Raw genomic sequence first — 17,868 nt, 5'->3', positions numbered from 1 at the left:
TCACAGTAGGACCTTGTTGTTTATTCATTCTGTTATATAATAGTTTGCACCTACTAATCCCAAACTACCAATCCATCCCTCCTCCATCCTACTCCCCCATAACCAGATGTATTGTAAGTGAAAACAGACTCAACAGGCTATATACAGTATTATTCTTTTATATGACTTCTGAAAAAAAGGCAGAACTATGAGAGAAAACAGATCACTGATTGCCAGGGGTGGAGGGGTGGGATTGACTACAAAAAGGGATAACAGAATTTTCTACAGTAATTCTCTATCTTGATTGTGGTGGCTGGTTCACAATCATACATCAGAAATCACAGAACGGTACACTAAAAAGGGTGAATTTTAGTATAAATAACCACACCTCAATAAACCTGGAGAAAAAAAGATGATACCACTTTTCTCTCCCACTAGTTGTATAAGCATGCCAATACTGAATTTTATCATTCTAAAAATTTATAGTCAAAACATGGTATTTAATTATTTTTTAAAATTTTATTTTATTGTGGTAAGAATATTTAACATGAGATTTAAGAGTACAACACAATATTGTTGACTATAGTTACAATGTGTACAACAGATCTCTAGAGCTCATTTATCTTACTGTACTGAAAATGTATGTCCGATAATTATTAACGCCCCAATTTCCCCCTTCCCCTAACCAGCATTCCATTCTTTGATTCCATGAATTTGACTACTTTAGATATCTTACATTAAGTGGAATCATGCCAGTACTGTCTTTATGTGACTGGCTCATTTCACTTAGCACAATGTCCTCAAAGTTCAACTGTGTTGTCACAAAAAAATTTTTTTTTTTTAATTTATTTATTTTATTTATTTTTGGCTGCGTTCAGTCTTTGTTGCTGCACATGGGCTTTCTCTAGTTGCGGAGAGCTGGGGCTACTCTTCGTTGCTGTGCGTGGGCTTCTCATTGCGGTGGCTTCTCTTGTGGAGCACGGGCTCTAGAGCACAGGCTCAGTAGTTGTGGCACACGGGTTTAACTGCTCTGCGGCATGTGGGATCTTCCCAGACCAGGGCTCGAACCCGTGTCCCCTGCATTGGCAAGCAGATTCTTAACCACTGCGCCACCAGGGAAGTCCCCCTCATTTTCTCTATCCTTTCATCCATCAATGGACATTTAGGTTGTTTCCACATCTTGGCTATTATGAATAGTGTTGCAATGAACATGGGAATGCTAATATCTCTTGGAGATTCTGATTTCAACTCTTTAGGATAATACCTAGAAGTGGGATTGCTGGATTGTATCGTAGTTGTATCTTTAATTTTTTTGAGGCACCTCCATACTGTTTTCCATAGTTGTTGCACCGTTTTGCATTCCCATCAACAGTGTGCAAGCATTCCAATTTCTCCACATCCTCACCAATCCTATCAAACATAGCATTTAATTCTTACTTTGAGTTTTTCTTCCAAATCATGATCCCTGTATTCAGAAAATAACAGACTTATATGATAAGCAATATAATATATATACATTATAAGTAATATAATGTATATAATAACTGAGGCTTTTTAAAGAATTCGCTATGAGCACAGTTCTAAGATACAACACACAATCTAAAATAATCATCCTCTCCCACAACAGAACCAGACACCATTAAGAAATTAAACAGCTATGTACACAAAAACACTCAGGATATATTTACATAGAGAATGGAGATTCAGAAGACTATGTGAGATCATCTTAGTTTTATCAGTAGCAACAAAAGCCCTTACCATGGCTGTGTAATCAATCTGTGGTGCCATTTCAGCATTAGTTCCACCTTTCAGACGAAGTTCTGATGGACAAGCAGCGAAGAGAGCACAGGGCATTGAGACCTGCATCAAGAGGCACACACTCCTAAGGAGAAGGCAGAACAGGCTTAGCTGCGTTTTCTTTTTAAAGTCTCAAGAACGAGACATTACTACTACATATCACCGTTAGCTGAAGCACAGACAACTGAGAAGGCAGGCACACGCCCTCAAGTTTAAAGTTAAACAACACTCCAGGGACTGAATGATAACATCCGATCAGTATTTCGCAGTAGAAGGAACTGGCCTTAAATGATAAGCAAATCTGGGTTTGAATCCAATACTAAATACATTAGTTGTGTGATCTTAGGTAAGTTCTGACACTTTTCTTTATGTTACAGAGAAGTAAAAAAAAAAAAATTTTAATTAAAGCATCTCTACGTTTTTATAAAAGGATTCTTAAAAGTAACAGTTTATGAAAATGCATTCAAAACCATCAAGGTCTAGAAATATTCCAATGATTGTATCTGAGTCTCCACCATGCACAAGGCATCGTTCCAGATATTAAGACACAGTTCCTACTATCGTGGCATTTGTGGTAATGATAGAGTAATGTTTTACAAAGACTGATAGCCAAATATTTTCCATGGAGAAAACTGTTAAGGAGATAATCCTTACCATAACTCACCTCTGTTTGGTCCTTATAGTCAAATAATGTGAGAAATCATAAGAAATAATTATAGAATATGTAGCATTTTATAAAATGAAACAGTCAGATTTCCTAAATGAGCTGTTATCTCCCTTCTCCAAAGTCAAGGGAAAACAATCATATTAAAACATAGATTGTAGTTTGAAAAGGAGTCCAACATAGCCTCTACATACCAAAAGATAGCCTTTACTTAACTTTCTTATAGCAATGATGCATGTGTACTGAATTAGTCTCTATCACTGATAATGCATTTCATTAACTCAGTAAATATTTATTGACTGTATAATGTGTTAGGCACTGTAAGAGAAAATGCATGCAATATAATCCCTGTTCTCAGGAATTGAGCCTAGGAGCAAGTGAAAAAAACCTTGCTCAGGAAATGTTCAGTTTACTATAAACCATAGGTTTACAACTACTGAACTTCTGTTTATTCTCTGAGAAACCCAACACAGTTCAAGTGTCTCTCTTCCATTCAATAAAATCAGATTCTAAGAAGACTAAAGAAAACCTTTATTTTAGAAGAGTAAGGAATTGCAAAGACAAAGGTAGACATGAGAACACACATGGTACTGTAATCACAGTTAGGGGTGAAAATGTTAGAATTCAAATAAATAAGATGTGTTTTCTTACTAGGAACAAGCTTGTTTGAGTCTACTGAATGGAGCTGGATTATCAACTGTAAACTCACTGCCCATACGTTCTAGTGGATTAGAAGCCAGAAGGCCTAGATTCTAATTCTAGCTCTGACCCTGACTCTATCGCCTCTGGTTAATCACTTAACACCAGAGGGTCTTCATTCTCTCATTCACAAAGTGGAGGAAGGGTTGGAACACATGGTTTCTACCTTCTCTCCTGTAGCTTCAAAATTCTATGATTCTGTGTTAGTTAATTTTTAGATAGCTGATTAACTATAACTTTTTCCCCCATTTTGTACCAGAGAATGCCCAAAATAATAAGCTCACTAGAAAGATACCTCAAAATGCTTTAATCCCCTTAAGAAAGTTCTCATTTGGCAAACTTCACCTTAGGCCTAGCAGCAAGCCCCTTTTAGCAGAACTCTATTCACATCATAACTCAAATCTCAATCGTCACTAAACATTTTAAGCTAAAAAAAAAATCATAATTTTTTGAAACAGTCATTTCTGAAACAAACTGGCATTGGGCTTACAGTACTATTTCTTACTTTATCAAATTTCCTAGCAAATGGATAGGATTTTGGTAAAAGGATGCTGCTTACAATAACAATCAGCCAATAACACAGAAGACACAAAAATTGCTCTCCATGTTTTATCAATAAAAGGAGGGATTCTTGGAAAGGGATAAAGGCTCAATTTAATTGTTAAATATCCAGTTTTCAATGGGGAGAAAAAGCCAAGATCATATATAAAAACTTCTAAATAGGGTTGTGTAAGTATCTATTAAAAGATAACAAAAATACCTAGACTAAAAGTAGAAGATGGCTCATAATTTGCTGTAAGCCAAGAACTAAATATGCTACACCACAAAGACTACTATCACTATAGAGCATGAAACTACAGTTGTTTTCAGATATTCATTTTCTAAGTAATAAAACTAAAGAAACAAATATGTTATACTACACATGTGAGAAAATTCTAGATAGGTAGAGCAATAGCTACAATTAGGAAGCAATAAGGTATCCGAAACTTTACACAGTCTCTAACCCTAAAAGGTAAGTGTTTGATCTCCATTTTAAAAGTGAGGAAACTAAAGCTTCAAAGAGGTTAAGCCACTTGTCCAGTAAGTGGTAGTACCTGCATGTGCATCCAGGTCTAATTCCGAAACCCATACTTAAATGGAATGTAAGTGACACATACCCTGCTGTCTTGGTATCTGCTGTGTGGACTCCACCTTTGATCTTCTCTGGCGTAAACATTATTTCTGTTGAGCCGATTTCTGCCCCCTCCAGTTGCCCATCACAGAAATCTCGAATCATTTCCAGTCCAGATAAATGCTGAGGCCTTCAGGTCATAATACTGCATCAAAACGTGTGCATTCAGACTGCCTATATCCCCACTTTTTATGACACATTTACAAAACTTCAATGGCAAGAAAACAGCAAGCTCTAACCATAGTAAGTGCCAGAGCTTCCTTTTGGCTTTTTATGCACGTAGGCTACCTGCTGGTAGGCATTATTTTAAGGGTTCCTTCCAGACCAGTTATTTTAACTATAAACATATATGCTGATAATACTGTTGCAAATTAGAAGTACGCAAAAGAGGAAAACTAATAAAACTATCTAAGTGCCACCAGTCTCACTTGCATTTCACTGAATAATCTATGATACCTGCATGGGCTGAACTGTGTTCCTCTAAAATTCATATGTTGAAGTACCTCACAATGGGACTGTATTTAGAAATAGGGCCTCTGAAGAGATGATTATGTTAAAAGAGGCAGTTAGAGTGAGCTGTAACCCACTCTCACTGGTGTCCTTACAAAAAGAGAAGATTAGGACATACCAGGGGTGCACATACACAGAGGGATGAGCATGGGAAGAGGGGGCAAGAGATGGGTCACCTCCAAGCCAAGGGGCGAGGCCTGAAACAGAATCTTCCCTTATGGCCCTCAGAGGAAACCAACCCTACCACCATCTTGATCTTGGACTTCCAGCCTCCAGAATTGTGCAAAAATAAATTTCTGTTGTTTAGGCCACCTAGTCTGTGGTATTTTGTTATGGCAGCCCTAGCAAACTAATAAAATACCTCACACAGCCTTAATGAATTAATTGCCCTATTGGTGAAATGGGTTACTGCAAACTACTGCTGTGACAGAGAATTACTGTTCACACATATCAGTAATTGCCTTTTAATAATTTCAACATGGAATGTGGATAAAAGACTAAGAGATAGCTGATCCATTAGAATGAAATATATACAAAATACAAGTACAAGGAATCAGTCTGTCTTCCCCCTGGGTCCTCTTCTAACGGGTGCATATACCTGACACTTAAAATAGTGGCATGCCTAGCTTCCCAGACAGAAGAAACAAGGTCAACTGTCAACATTTTCCCCTCTCCTACAACTGATAATCCTGGTCGTATCCACAGCTTCCTAGAGGTCTGAATGAAAGCTGGAATGACACATCTCAGGGTCCTTATGAGACTAAAACGTGCGGCAGCAGAAAATGCACTGGTTAAAAAGTGGGGTTTCCTCCGGCCCTAGAGCCTGTTCTGCCCTGATCTACCTTGCCCGCTGCTACGAGCTCTCCGGGTACTTGGAATGCCCGACGAGGTGGGGAAACCGTTTAAAAGATAACTCATTAGGAAACGAGACAACTCTAGCCAAATAGAGAAAACATGGGCCTATTTTCTGAACTTGCCCCTTGAAACTTTCAAGGGCACACAAGCCCGGCTACGGCTAACCGCCCAGCCCTGAACACCGTCCCGCGGCCCGGGCGGCCCAGCTGCAGAGTCCTCAACCCTGGGGCCGGCGGATCTTCCCAGCATCACCGCCGGGCTCCAGATTCCCAGCCCCAAGACCCGTCCCCCATCCCCCAATGGCCTGTCCCCCGCCCCGAGCCCCCAGCCCGCTCTCCACCCTCCAGTCCCGCCGCCTGGCTCCCCGATTTACCTAAGGCCCGGCGTGCTGCGGCCTGCTCGGATCTTCTGCACCCGCAAGGGGAGGCCCAGGAGACAGCTCAGAGCCGTAGACACCCTCAAGATCTGCCCGCCCTGGTGCGGAGAGAAGAGAGAGAACATCAGACGGGCAAGCTCTGTGCCGCACCCCGGGCGGCAGCCGCAACCCGCCAGGCCTCGGGCTCGGCACTCACCCCTTCCATGATGCTGCCGTCCACCTCGACCCGCGGGCCCGCCATGGGGGGCGTCCTGGGGCCGGGCCAACCGCGACTCAGCCTGGGCCCGAGCGGGAGGAAGAGGAGACGCGGGCTCCTGCCCCACAGCTCCGGAGGCGCGGTCCTCGCTTGGGGCCGCGGAGCTCCACGTAAATGCGGAGGACGCGCCGGCTCCGGGAACGCCCGACCCAAACCAAGCCTCTCTGCGTGCAGAAGCCGGGTTCACCCGGCCCACAGCCAGGGCGCATGCGCGCCGCGCGGCGCTTAAAGAGGCGGCGCCCACAAAATTCCGGCAAATCGGAAGCTGTCCAGCAGGAGGGGTGGTGGCCGGGGAGGTTCCCTGGAGGTAGGAAATGTGTCCCTGGAAGACTTGCGCCCTGAACACAGCAAAACGCGCAGATTGCCGAAAGCCTCTCTTTCAACTCTAGTCGGATCCTCCAGTTGTCTCGCAGGCTTGTGCAAGCATCTGCGTTTATCTCTGTTTTCTCGGGGATGCTGCCGTACCCAGAACTGGAGACTCTTAGAGCCGAAGATGTAGGAAAGGTCCCTGCAATGCACCGACCACCCTCTCTGGTCGGGTTTGCCTTCTCTGCAGCCTGTCCCTTGAAATGTGTGTCCCTGGTGCATTGATGATACCCATGAGCCTCTCGTTCTTCGTGTGTGTGTGTGTGTGTGTGTGTAGAGTATTATCTCTTTTTCTTCTGCTAGACACCATTTATTTGGGAATGAGTGGAAAAGGACAGAATCAGAATCAGTAATATAATGCTCAAAAAAGCCAAAGTTATGCCACCTTGTCCGAGAATGAGTGCAAGTTCATGACTGCAATGAACAGTGCCACTAATGTAATTCACCTCAGAGGAGGGCAGGAACGACAACCCGCTTCTTGATTCCGCTGTGGTTCAGTTCCTACATTAACTGAGTACCAAATCATATGCAAGCCTCTAGGTAAGCAAAGAAGAGTAAGGTATTTTCTGCCTCGAAGTTATTGGAAGTATATAGTAGAGACTGAGAAGTGATAAATTATAATGTCATTCTTCTTAATGATAATAATGTACTGCACTTATCTTACAGTTCAGTAAAGAGAGAGCAGCAATTAGAATATGATAAATCATAAAAATAATAGTCAACATTTATTGAGCACTTAGCCACTGCATGCATTCACAACCTGCTGAAGTACTTACTGTTTTTACTCTGATTTACAGCTGCATGTGTTAAACAATTTGCTACAAGGCCACACAGTTAACTAGCATACTGTGATATGAACCGTGGTGCTCTGAGGTGAACACAATTGTCTCCTAATCCCAACATTCCACCACTTTTGTAACAGAGAAAGCCCTGGGAATGCATATACTTTACCCAATCTCTGATACCAAAAGCAGACAAAGATGACATGGAGAAGAAAAATTTATAAATTTTATAAATTCAGATGCACCAGGATCAATCAAAATATTAACAAATAAATCCAAGAACGTTTATGAAATACCATACAGTATGACCAAATTGGGATTGAATATCATTCTAACATTGGAAAAATGTTATGATGATATATCAAAAACCTAAGATCCCATTAATAGATGAAGAAAAAGCATTTGAAAAAAAATCAAGATCTATTTATGATAAAACAAAAGCAAATGAACCTAGGAATAAATGTAAACTCCCTTAACCTGATTAAGGACATCTGGAAAACTCTACAGCAAAGTTCATTCTTAATAACAGTAAATAATGGTAAAACATAAGACACCTTTTAAAATCAAAACAAGATAGTAATGCCCACAGTTATGGCTTCTTTTCAACAGATGATGGAAGTCTAGTCAGATTTTACAAGAAAGAGATGAAAGACACAAGACTGGACAGACAAAAACAACACCGTCATTATTCACCGGTGATATGATTACCTACATAGAAATAATGCCATTTGCAGCAACATGGTTGGACCTAGAGATTGTCATACTGAGTGAAGTAAGTCAGACAGAGAAAGAGAAATATCGTATGATATTGCTTATATGCGGAATCTTTAAAAATGATACAAATGAACTTATTTACAGAACAGAAACAGACTCACAGACTTAGAGAATGAACTTATGGTGGGGGGGGGGGGATAGTTAGGGAGTTTGGGATTGATATGTACACACAGCTCTATTTAAAATAGATAACCAACAAGGACCTACTGTATAGCACGGAGAACTCTGCTCAATATTCTGTAACAACCTAATTGGGAAAAGAACTTGAAAAAGAATAGATACATGTATATGTATAACTGAATCACTTTGTTGTACACCTGCAACTAACACAACATTGTTAATCAACTGTACTGCAATATAAAATAAAAAGTTAAAAAAAGAAAACCTCAAAGAATCTTTAGATATATTATTGAAAATATAGTTTCAATAAAATTCCAATCAAATGCCCACAGTACTTTTTTAAGGAGCCTGACAAGACAATTCTAAAATGTATATGAAAGAACAAAAGTGCAAGAATAATTTTAAAAGAATGACGTGAAGGGTACTTGTCCTCTGAAAACCCAGAATATCTATGAAGCTAAAGTAATTAAGATAATGTGAGATTGGTACAGTGATAAATAGATTACTTAGAGCCCTTAAACTGATTTCTTTGACAGATGAGATGGCAGATCAGTGGGAAAAGAAGAACTCTTCAGTTTATGGTGTGGAAACAATAGGTTAACCATAAGAAAAAATGAAATTGGATTTGTATTTCACACCATACACAAAAACCATTTCAAGATGATTTAAAGACTTAAATATCTCCCACCATATTTAAAAAATTAACTCAAAATGGGTCAAAGCCCTAAATGTAAGAGCTAAAACTATAAAACTTTTAGAAGACGATATAGATGTAAATCTTCATAACCTTGGATTAGTTGATGGTTTCTGAGCTATGACACCTGAAGCACAAACAATTTTTTAAAAATAAATTGGACTTCAATTTAATTAAAATAAAAAACTTTTGTGCTTCAAAGGTTACTATCAGGAAAGTGAAAAGACAAACTAAAGAATGGGAGAAAATATTTTTAAGTCATATATCTGATGAGTCTAGTATCTAAAATATATAAAGAACTATTACAACGCCAAAATAAAAAGACAACCCAATTTTTAAATGGGCAAAGGATTTGAATACACATTTCTCCAGAGAAGGTATACAAATGGCCAATAAGCACATGAAAAGATGTTCAGCATCATTCGTCGTTAGGGAAACCCAAATCAAAATCACAACGAAATATTGTTACTGAACACCGCTTGAAAGACAATTCAAAGACAATTCTCTCAACTCTTGAGAGGCAAGTGTTGGTAGGAAAGGAAAGGTTGCTTTATTTCGGAGGCCGGCAACCGGGGGAGAGGGTGGACTCCTGCAAGAGAACCAACTCCTGATTGTTGCTCAGGGGACAAGGGCTTTTAAAGGGGAGTTTCAGGGCTGTATAGGCAGAGGGAGGGAGCAGAACAGCACAGTCAGTTCTGACAGTCATCTTGAAGTAAGTAATGTGGTGGTCTGATCAGCATCGTCTTGGTTGTTTCAAGATTACTGATTAATCTTTAGTTCCAGGGTTTGTTCCCATTTCTTTGAGGCCACTTCTCAGAACTGTGGCAGCTTATGTCACGGCTTCAGTTCGGTCATCATGTAGTCATCCTCCTCCACCTGGTGGGGGCTTCAGTAGCTGCAAAACAGCTCACAGGATATGGCCCAGAATATTATCTATGGCCCTTAAGGAGGAACTAAAGGTCCTTGACTATGCTTAATGATTAAACTATTATTATTTGGTCTCCTTTGACTGTTTTCCTTTGTTTCTGCATTTTCTCACTTCTCTGATTAAACTTATTCTTTGGCTAAAGTTTTTCCATAGACAAAAGACAGGCTGAGGATATGGGGGGCGGGGGGCAAGGACCATAGGGTCCTGCTCCGTTTCAATATCACTTTATATCCACTCGCATGGTTATAATGAAAAAGACAGACAATAACAAGAGTTGATGAGGATGTGAAGGAACCAGGACCTTCATACACTGCTAGTGAGAATGTGAAATGGTGCAGCCACCTTTGAAAACAGTCTGGCAGTTCCTCAAAGAATTAAACATAGGCTTATCGTGCAACCCAGCAATTCGACTCCTAGGTATACACCCAAGAAAAATAAAACACATGTCTACGCAAAAACTTGTACATTAATGTTCGTAGCAGCATTCACAATAGCCCCAAAGTGGAAACAACCCAAATATCTATCGACTGATGAGTGGATAAACGAAAATATTTATATCTGCAAAATGAAATATTATTCGACCATAAAAAGGAATAAAGCACCAATACATGTGTAAAATAGATGAAGCTTGAGAACATTAGCTAGTCATAAAAGCCACATATTATATGATTCCATTTATATGAAATGTCCAGAACAGGTAAATTTATAGAGGCTGAAAACAGACTAGTAGTATCAGGGACTCAGGGGTGGGAGGGAGTTCCAGAATGGGAATTGATTGCTAATGGGCATGGGGTTTCTTTTGGGAGGTGGAAAATGGCCTGGAATTAGATGGTGGTAACGGTTTTACAACTTTGTAAATATACTAAAAATCTCCGAATTGTTCACAAAAATCTTTCTCTTGCCCCTTTGCAGTCATTCCCCATTCTTACCCCCAGTGCCAGGCAACCACTAATCTGCTTTCTGTCTCTATAGATTTGCCTTCTCTGGACATTCCATACAAATGGAATCAGGCAATATGTGACCTTTTGGATCTGGCTCCTTTTACTTAGCATAATATTTTTAAGGTTCATTCATGTTAAAGCATGTATCATTACTTCAGTCATGGTTAGTGATGAATAATATTCCATTATATGAATACACCACAGTTTGTTTATTCATTTATGTATGGAGGACATTTGGGCTGTTTCTAGTTTTTGGCTAATATAAATAAGGCTGTTAAGAACATTCTTGTACTAGTCTTTATGTGGGCATATGTTTTTATTTCTCTTGGGTAGATACCTAAGAGTAGAATTGCCAGGTAACAATCAATCATTCAATTATTATTATTATTATTTTTTGGCCGCACTGGCGCAGCTTGTGGGATCTTAGTTCCCCCACCAGGGATCAAACCCAAGCCCCCTGCAGTGGAAGCTCGGAATCCTAACCACTAGGGAATTTCCTCAATTAAATTTTTAAAAAGAGAAGAAATGGGTTATTTGGCTCTTTTGAGCTCAAGTGAAAGGATTAACTAGTGAATATGTGGCATATCTCTTGATGTTGGAAGGAAGGATAAGGAAACATACCATACTGAATTTGGAAGCAGTAATCATGTTGAGGTAAAGAGTATAAAAGAAAAGAAGTAAACTACACATTTTCTTAGGAGAAGGTAGAGTCAAAGGGAAAGTTAAGAGGAAGAAGGTAGTATAGGGGCTTTGGGAAGGAAACAATTCAAAGGCACAGCTACTTAATCTTTTTATACAAACACATGCATGTATTATTATGAAATATATTATTGGTGCCTATAAAATGTTTTGTTAGTGGGAAAGTTAAAAAAAATCAAAGTTCTTTGACTATCCCAGGTTTTCTTATAAAGGTAATGATTTAAATTTATTGCTTACAGTTTGTGTGTGTGTGTGTGTGTGTGTGTGTGTGTGTGTGTGTGTGTGAAATACACTGAAAGGCAAATAAGGCAAAATAAAAAGTGTGAGTTTGAGTAATATCAGACAGTGAATTTGTGAAGTACCTGAGATTTTGTTTTACGACCACTAATCTTCAGGTGTTGAGAATTTATGATTTTGTCTTTGTTCCGGTTTTGTTCTCTGTAATTCTTTAGACATCTGTACAGATGTTCATTCCCTTATAAGAGGAAGAACAGACAAATATCCTGGACATTTCTAGAAATTTGTTTCTTAGTTGCTGTGAGGAGGATTGACCATTAAAGTTCTGATCTTTTCTTTACCAGTTCCACTGACCTCAATTTGACCTTTCCCCAAGAGGCAAATAAATAAAGGTAGTATGTCTGACATATATTGCACGTGCTGGGCAGCTACATCTGACAGATTCCCTAAAAAGGAAAGATAATGTTGATGACATTTATCTTAGACGTTATGGTAACCTTGTTTATCTTCCATGAAAAAAAAAAAAAAATCGAAAAGCCAGTTTCGGTAACCAAGAACACAATGCGAGTAAGAAATGCCCGTTATTGGGAAGTATTCCAGTATAGACTTGACTCAACTAGCGGTACAAATCCTTGCTACAAAGTATAGAAATGTCCCATTTTCTGTAATCAAGCGGTTACAATACAAGCTGAAGGAAGGTTTTTGTCTTTGTTTTTGCTTTCTCCTACTTACCCCTCAGATCTTACTTCAACGTAAATTTCTCCAGGTGAGTGCCCTTCCTTTGTTTCCTTAACATACTCCGTCTCTCCCATTACTTGCACTGAAAAGATGATCGTTGGTGCCTATGTACTTACACAGCAGTGCCTTACCCAACTTTGTCCCTGAAACTAAATTTGGGCAGCCCTCCTCCCCACTTGTCTCTCCTCCCCCTCCGCAGGGCTTTCCCACCCCACCCCCAGGGTTATCTCAGCCCCGCCCCGCTCCCTGATTGGCTGTTGGGTGGGAGGCTCGTTCCTTCGCTCTCCATTGGCCGCTCAGGCCTCAGGGGAAGGCTCGTTTCCCGGCTCCCAATAGGTCCCCCGCGCAGGCAACTCCTCCAACCTCAGCGCAATGGTCATTTCCGGAGTAAGATGGCTGCAGTGCGTGTGCTGAGGACCTGGAGCCAGACTGCCGGCCGTCTGGTAAGCAGGTTGGGCAGATCTGAGGTCGGGAAGGAGTGATTTGTTCGGAGTCACCCGGGAGAGGTGTGTTACTTTGTCCTCCGAGTGCTTCGCGTACAGGGCTCGCGTGATGGAGAGGTGGAGGGAGGTATGCAAAACGAAGGGCAGCGAAGGTGGTGCCCAACCTGTCTGGAGACCCACTCTCTCTCCTTACCTGGGCGCACTTATGTCGTGACTTGGTCGCCCTCCCGCTTCATCTGCACCCGAAGCCCAGCTAGCCTTTCGTTCAGCAGCCTTTTATTGAGCACCATCCGGGTACCGGGCATTGTGGTAGGCACTGGGGAAACAGATATACTGTATTCATTAAACATTTATTGAGCACCCCTTAATTTCAGACACTGATATTACGACCCCTGCCCTCGAGGAATTTACAGTCTAGAGAAAGAGACTGGGCAAGGAAAGCGTTAACACCATAGGTCCTTGCCTCCAAGCAGCTGAGAGGCTCGAGCTTTGTTCTTTGGGTTTACACCTATCTCCTACATTTGCACCAGTATCTTGCCAACCTTTTAAATCACCAGAGCTAAGACCCACCACCATCTCTCCTTCATTTCTCCCCTTTCACACAGTCTTCTAGCACCAAACAATTAACATCCCAATAATCATAGTGTTTCATCCTATTTGCATAGCGTTTTTCTTCCTGGGTCCCCTCTTCTGAATTTTCCTACAGTGTTGGGCCCCTGATCTTACAAAAGCTTCCAAGAGCCTGCTATGTACCAGGTACTGTGCTAGGAATTGGGGGTGCAAATATGAATAAGACAGACACTGATTTCTGCCCCCTCAGAGTTTAATTACAGCCTTGTGGTATGGCACGGGGTAGAAAGGCAGAGATAGACATTAAACAAGCAATTACAGCACAGCATGAGAAGATGAAACAAGTGCCTAGAGCTACAGGGACACATAGGAGGGATCTTGGGGGGTCAGAGAGTTCCCAGAGGATACTGTATAATTTGAGATTTGTGAGAGCTAAGTAGGAGGTAACCAAGAGAAGAAAGCTCTTCTCAGCAGCACCTTACTGGATATTGGCCTCCCTTCTTTTGAAAGTTCTCCATGCTTGGCTTCTGTGACACCAGCTTCCTGGTATTCTTTTTCCTACATCTTTGAACACTTTATCCCAACCTCCTCCTCTTTCCTTCCCTAACTTTTAAATATTGGTGTTTTTAAGGGTTCTGACTTTGCCCCTCTGTGTGCTTCTTGCACTTCCAGGGTTACTTCATCCACTTCTTCAAATTTAGTTGCCATTTATATGCTGATGATTCCTGAAGTTCCCCAGTCTTCCAGCCAGCTTTACTGCAGACCCATATATCTCACTGTCCTGGAAATCTTCAAATTGCATGTATTTTAGGTGTTTTTCAGCTGTAAGTAATAAACCCAACCAATAAGTAGGAAATTAAGTATCTGTGTATACAAAGCATCTGAAAGTTAGATGGCAGCTGGGATTGATTAAGTGGCTCATCATTATCAGGGTTGTCATTTTAGCAATTCATTTGGCCTTTCCCTCAGGGTCACAAGAGGGCTGCTACAACTTTGTATTCAGGGCAGTAAGGAGGAAGTGGTGGTACCGTCCAGACTCACTGGCTAGAACTGTGTTACATGGCCACTGCTAGCACAAGGGAACTTGGAAGGACTAGCCTTTAGCCACCTCACAGTGACTGTTAAAATGCCTCCGAGGAACATCAGACTCTAGGCTCTGGAACTAAACCCTCAAACCTGTTTCTCTTGATTCTAGCCTGTAAATCTCAAAAATCTAGTCATTTTTCTCCAAACTGTCTCCAGCTGCAGATATCCTGGACCTTCCTAAGTTGGACTTTCTGCCTCTAATCTTGTGCCTCTCTAACCCATTCTCCATAGTGTAGCCAGAGTGATCTTATAAAGTAGGACACAAATTTGAGAATGTCATTTCCTTGCTTAAAACTGCTCTCAGCAAAATGTTCAGAATTCAAATGACTATGAAGCAATATAATGATCTGGATCTTTCCAACCTCTCCAGCTTCATTCCTTGCTAAAACCTACCTACCCAGTCCCCACTCTGACACTTCACCCTTAGCTCACACTAAACTACACTAGAAGTATATTGAACAATTTCAGTTAATTGAACACAGGCTGTTTTCTCTCTCTTGACTCCAGACCTTTGCACGTCTATTTCCTCTGCTTTAAAGACTCTTGCCTTACTCCCCTATAGACTTCTCTGCAACACATCTCACCCCCTGGGTGACTTCTACTCATCCTTAGGTCTTACTTCACTTTCTCCAGGTAGGTTCCCTCCTTTGTGTTTTCTTAACACTATCTCCCCAATTATAATACTGTTGTAATCACCTGTTTACTTGCTTTTATCTTTCACAGTATGGACTATACATTCCATAAGGGAAGGAATCACATCAATTTTGTTCTCTAATCCTAAATGCCTGGCACATAGTAGGTACTCAATAAACATTTGTTGAATGACTCAGTAAAAGAAAGTCTATTTTTTTCCATATGTTATAAAAAATCATAAACAACAAGAGGTCTTATCACCTATAGTAAATTATTAAGAAAGCCTTATTATGTTGTGTTTATACTTCCCTATGGCATCATGCATTTGACTCTTGATTAACTTACCCTATTATCTTGAATTTTTCTATCTTGTCTGTCTTCCTGCAGTAAAGTGTAAGCAATTTGAATTCAGAGACTGTATTCTGTATCTTATTTAGCTTTGAATTCTCGAGCACAGAACAATCCTATCTTTAGGTATGCTCAACAACTGCCTGCTGAATTATTACTAATTTATTTCCTTATTATGTGAATCTGCTAAACCGTCTTTTCATTGCTTTGTATTTTTTTTATGTTGTTTGTAGAAGACAATGTCTCTCATACTTGAAAAATTATTTTTTTCTCCTCCCTTCCATTTTCTAAAAATAAATTTATTTATCTATTTATTTTTGGCTGCGTGGGGTCTTCATTGCTGTGAGTGGGCCTTCTCTAGTTGTGGCGAGCGGGGGCTACTCTTTAGTTACGGTGCGCAGGCTTCTCATTGCGGTGGCTTCTCTTGTTACGGAGCATGGGCTCTAGGCACGCGGGCTTAGTAGTTGTGGCTCACAGGCTCTATAGCACAGGCTCAGTAGTTGTGGCGCACGGGCTTAGTTGCTCTGCAGCATGTGGGATCTTCCCGGACCAGGGCTCGAACCCGTGTGGATTCTTAACCACTGCGCCACCAGGGAAGCCCTTCCCTTCCATTTTTATCCTTCTGTTTTCCTTTTTATACCTTTAGTAGGCAGCTTCACTAATGTGTTTTAGCTTTCTCTTAATAGCCACTCAATCGCTGTTTATCACATAATGCCTATTGCACTTATGTTGCTTTCTTTATCTACTCTAAATCTTCTCAGCCAGGAGCCTGTCATTCCATGCCTCAAATACAATAATTCTTTCTTAACTTTGTCCTTCCTCTCCAAGCTTTACCTGTTATAATCTAACAAACACACAAACACACACACACCTAGGTTAATTTCTTTTTTTATGCTTTCATTTTATTTATTTTTTTATACAGCAGGTTCTTATTAGTCATCCATTTTATACACATCAGTGTATACATGTCAATTCCAATCGCCCAATTCATCACACCACCACCCCCACCCCCCCGCTGCTTTCCTCCCTTGGTGTTCATATGTTTGTTCTCTACATCTGTGTCTCAATTTCTGCCCTGCAAACCGGTTCATCTGTACCATTTTTCTAGATTCCACATGTATGCGTTAATATACGATACTTGTTTTTCTCTTTCTGACTTACTTCACTCTGTATGACAGTCTCTAGATCCATCCACGTCTCAACAAATGACCCAATTTCATTCCTTTTTATGGCTGAGTAATATTCCATTGTATATATGTACCACATCTTCTTTATTCATTCATCTGTCGATGGGCATTTAGGTTGCTTCCATGACCTGGCTATTGTAAATAGTGCTGCAATGAACATTGGGGTGCATGTGTCTTTTTGAATTATGGTTTTCTCTGGGTATATACCCTGTAGTGGGATTGCTGGATCATATGGTAATTCTATTTTTAGTTTTTTAAGGAACCTCCATACAGTTCTCCATAGTGGCTGTATCAATTTACATTCCCACCAACAGTGCAAGAGGGTTCCCTTTTCTCCACACCCTCTCCAGCATTTGTTGTTTGTAGATTTTCTAATGATGCCCATTCTAACTGGTGTGAGGTGATACCTCATTGTAGTTTTGATTTGCATTTCTCTAATAATTAGTGATGTTGAGCAGCTTTTCATGTGCTTCTTGGCCATCTGTATGTATGTCTTCTTTGGAGAAATGTCTATTTAGGTCTTCTGCCCATTTTTGGATTGGGTTGTTTATTTTTTTAATATTGAGCTGCATGAGCTGTTTATATATTTTGGAGATTAATCCTTTGTCCGTTGATTCGTTTGCAAATATTTTCTCCCATTCTGAAGGTTGTCTTTTTGTCTTGTTTATGGTTTCCTTTGCTGTGCAAAAGCTTTTAAGTTTCATTAGGTCCCATTTGTTTATTTTTGTTTTTATTTCCAGTACTCTAGGAGGTGGATCAAAAAAGATCTTGCTGTGATTTATGTCAAAGAGTGTTCTTCCTATGTTTTCCTCTAAGAGTTTTATAGTGTCCGGTCTTACATTTAGGTCTCGAATCCATTTTGAGTTTATTTTTGTGTATGGTGTTAGGGAGTGTTCTAATTTCATTCTTTTACATGTAGCTGTCCAGTTTTCCCAGCACCACTTATTGAAGAGACTGTCTTTTCTCCATTCTATATCCTTGCCTCCCTTGTCATAGATTAGTTGACCATAGGTGC

The 17,868-nt window shown here is 40.4% G+C and overlaps 2 protein-coding genes across 4 annotated transcripts in view; one reads left to right on the top strand and one right to left on the bottom strand.

Annotated features, from left to right (window-relative positions):
- RTCA (RNA 3'-terminal phosphate cyclase) overlaps nucleotides 1–12,706 on the bottom strand; it is a 28,693-nt gene extending 15,987 nt beyond the window's left edge. Inside the window, exons 1-4 of one of the 3 annotated variants that reach the window (XM_036873198.1) lie at nucleotides 12,581–12,706; nucleotides 6,049–6,149; nucleotides 4,297–4,440; nucleotides 1,738–1,861 (exon numbers count right to left, since the gene is read on the bottom strand). In XM_036873198.1, the coding sequence (XP_036729093.1) occupies nucleotides 1,738–1,861; nucleotides 4,297–4,415 (243 nt within the window). In that variant the 5' untranslated portion in view covers nucleotides 4,416–4,440; nucleotides 6,049–6,149; nucleotides 12,581–12,706. Of the gene's footprint in view, nucleotides 1–1,737; nucleotides 1,862–4,296; nucleotides 4,456–6,048; nucleotides 6,150–6,247; nucleotides 6,516–12,580 lie in introns of those variants that run through there. The other 2 variants (XM_036873208.1, XM_036873191.1) reach the window with 2 other exon arrangements.
- A 256-nt stretch (nucleotides 12,707–12,962) lies between these two features.
- The window catches only part of DBT (dihydrolipoamide branched chain transacylase E2), a 45,764-nt gene continuing 40,858 nt past the window's right edge, over nucleotides 12,963–17,868 (top strand). The window contains exon 1 of the mRNA XM_036872661.1: nucleotides 12,963–13,029. Coding sequence (XP_036728556.1) covers nucleotides 12,979–13,029 — 51 coding nt within the window. The 5' untranslated portion in view covers nucleotides 12,963–12,978. The remainder of the gene's footprint in view (nucleotides 13,030–17,868) is intronic.

Source organism: Balaenoptera musculus, chromosome 1 (genome assembly GCF_009873245.2).
Source record: "Balaenoptera musculus isolate JJ_BM4_2016_0621 chromosome 1, mBalMus1.pri.v3, whole genome shotgun sequence".
Taxonomy (NCBI): Eukaryota; Metazoa; Chordata; class Mammalia; order Artiodactyla; family Balaenopteridae; genus Balaenoptera; species Balaenoptera musculus.
The sequence above is the reverse complement of the archived record's forward strand: the minus strand, read 5'-3'. Positions and strand labels throughout refer to the sequence as shown.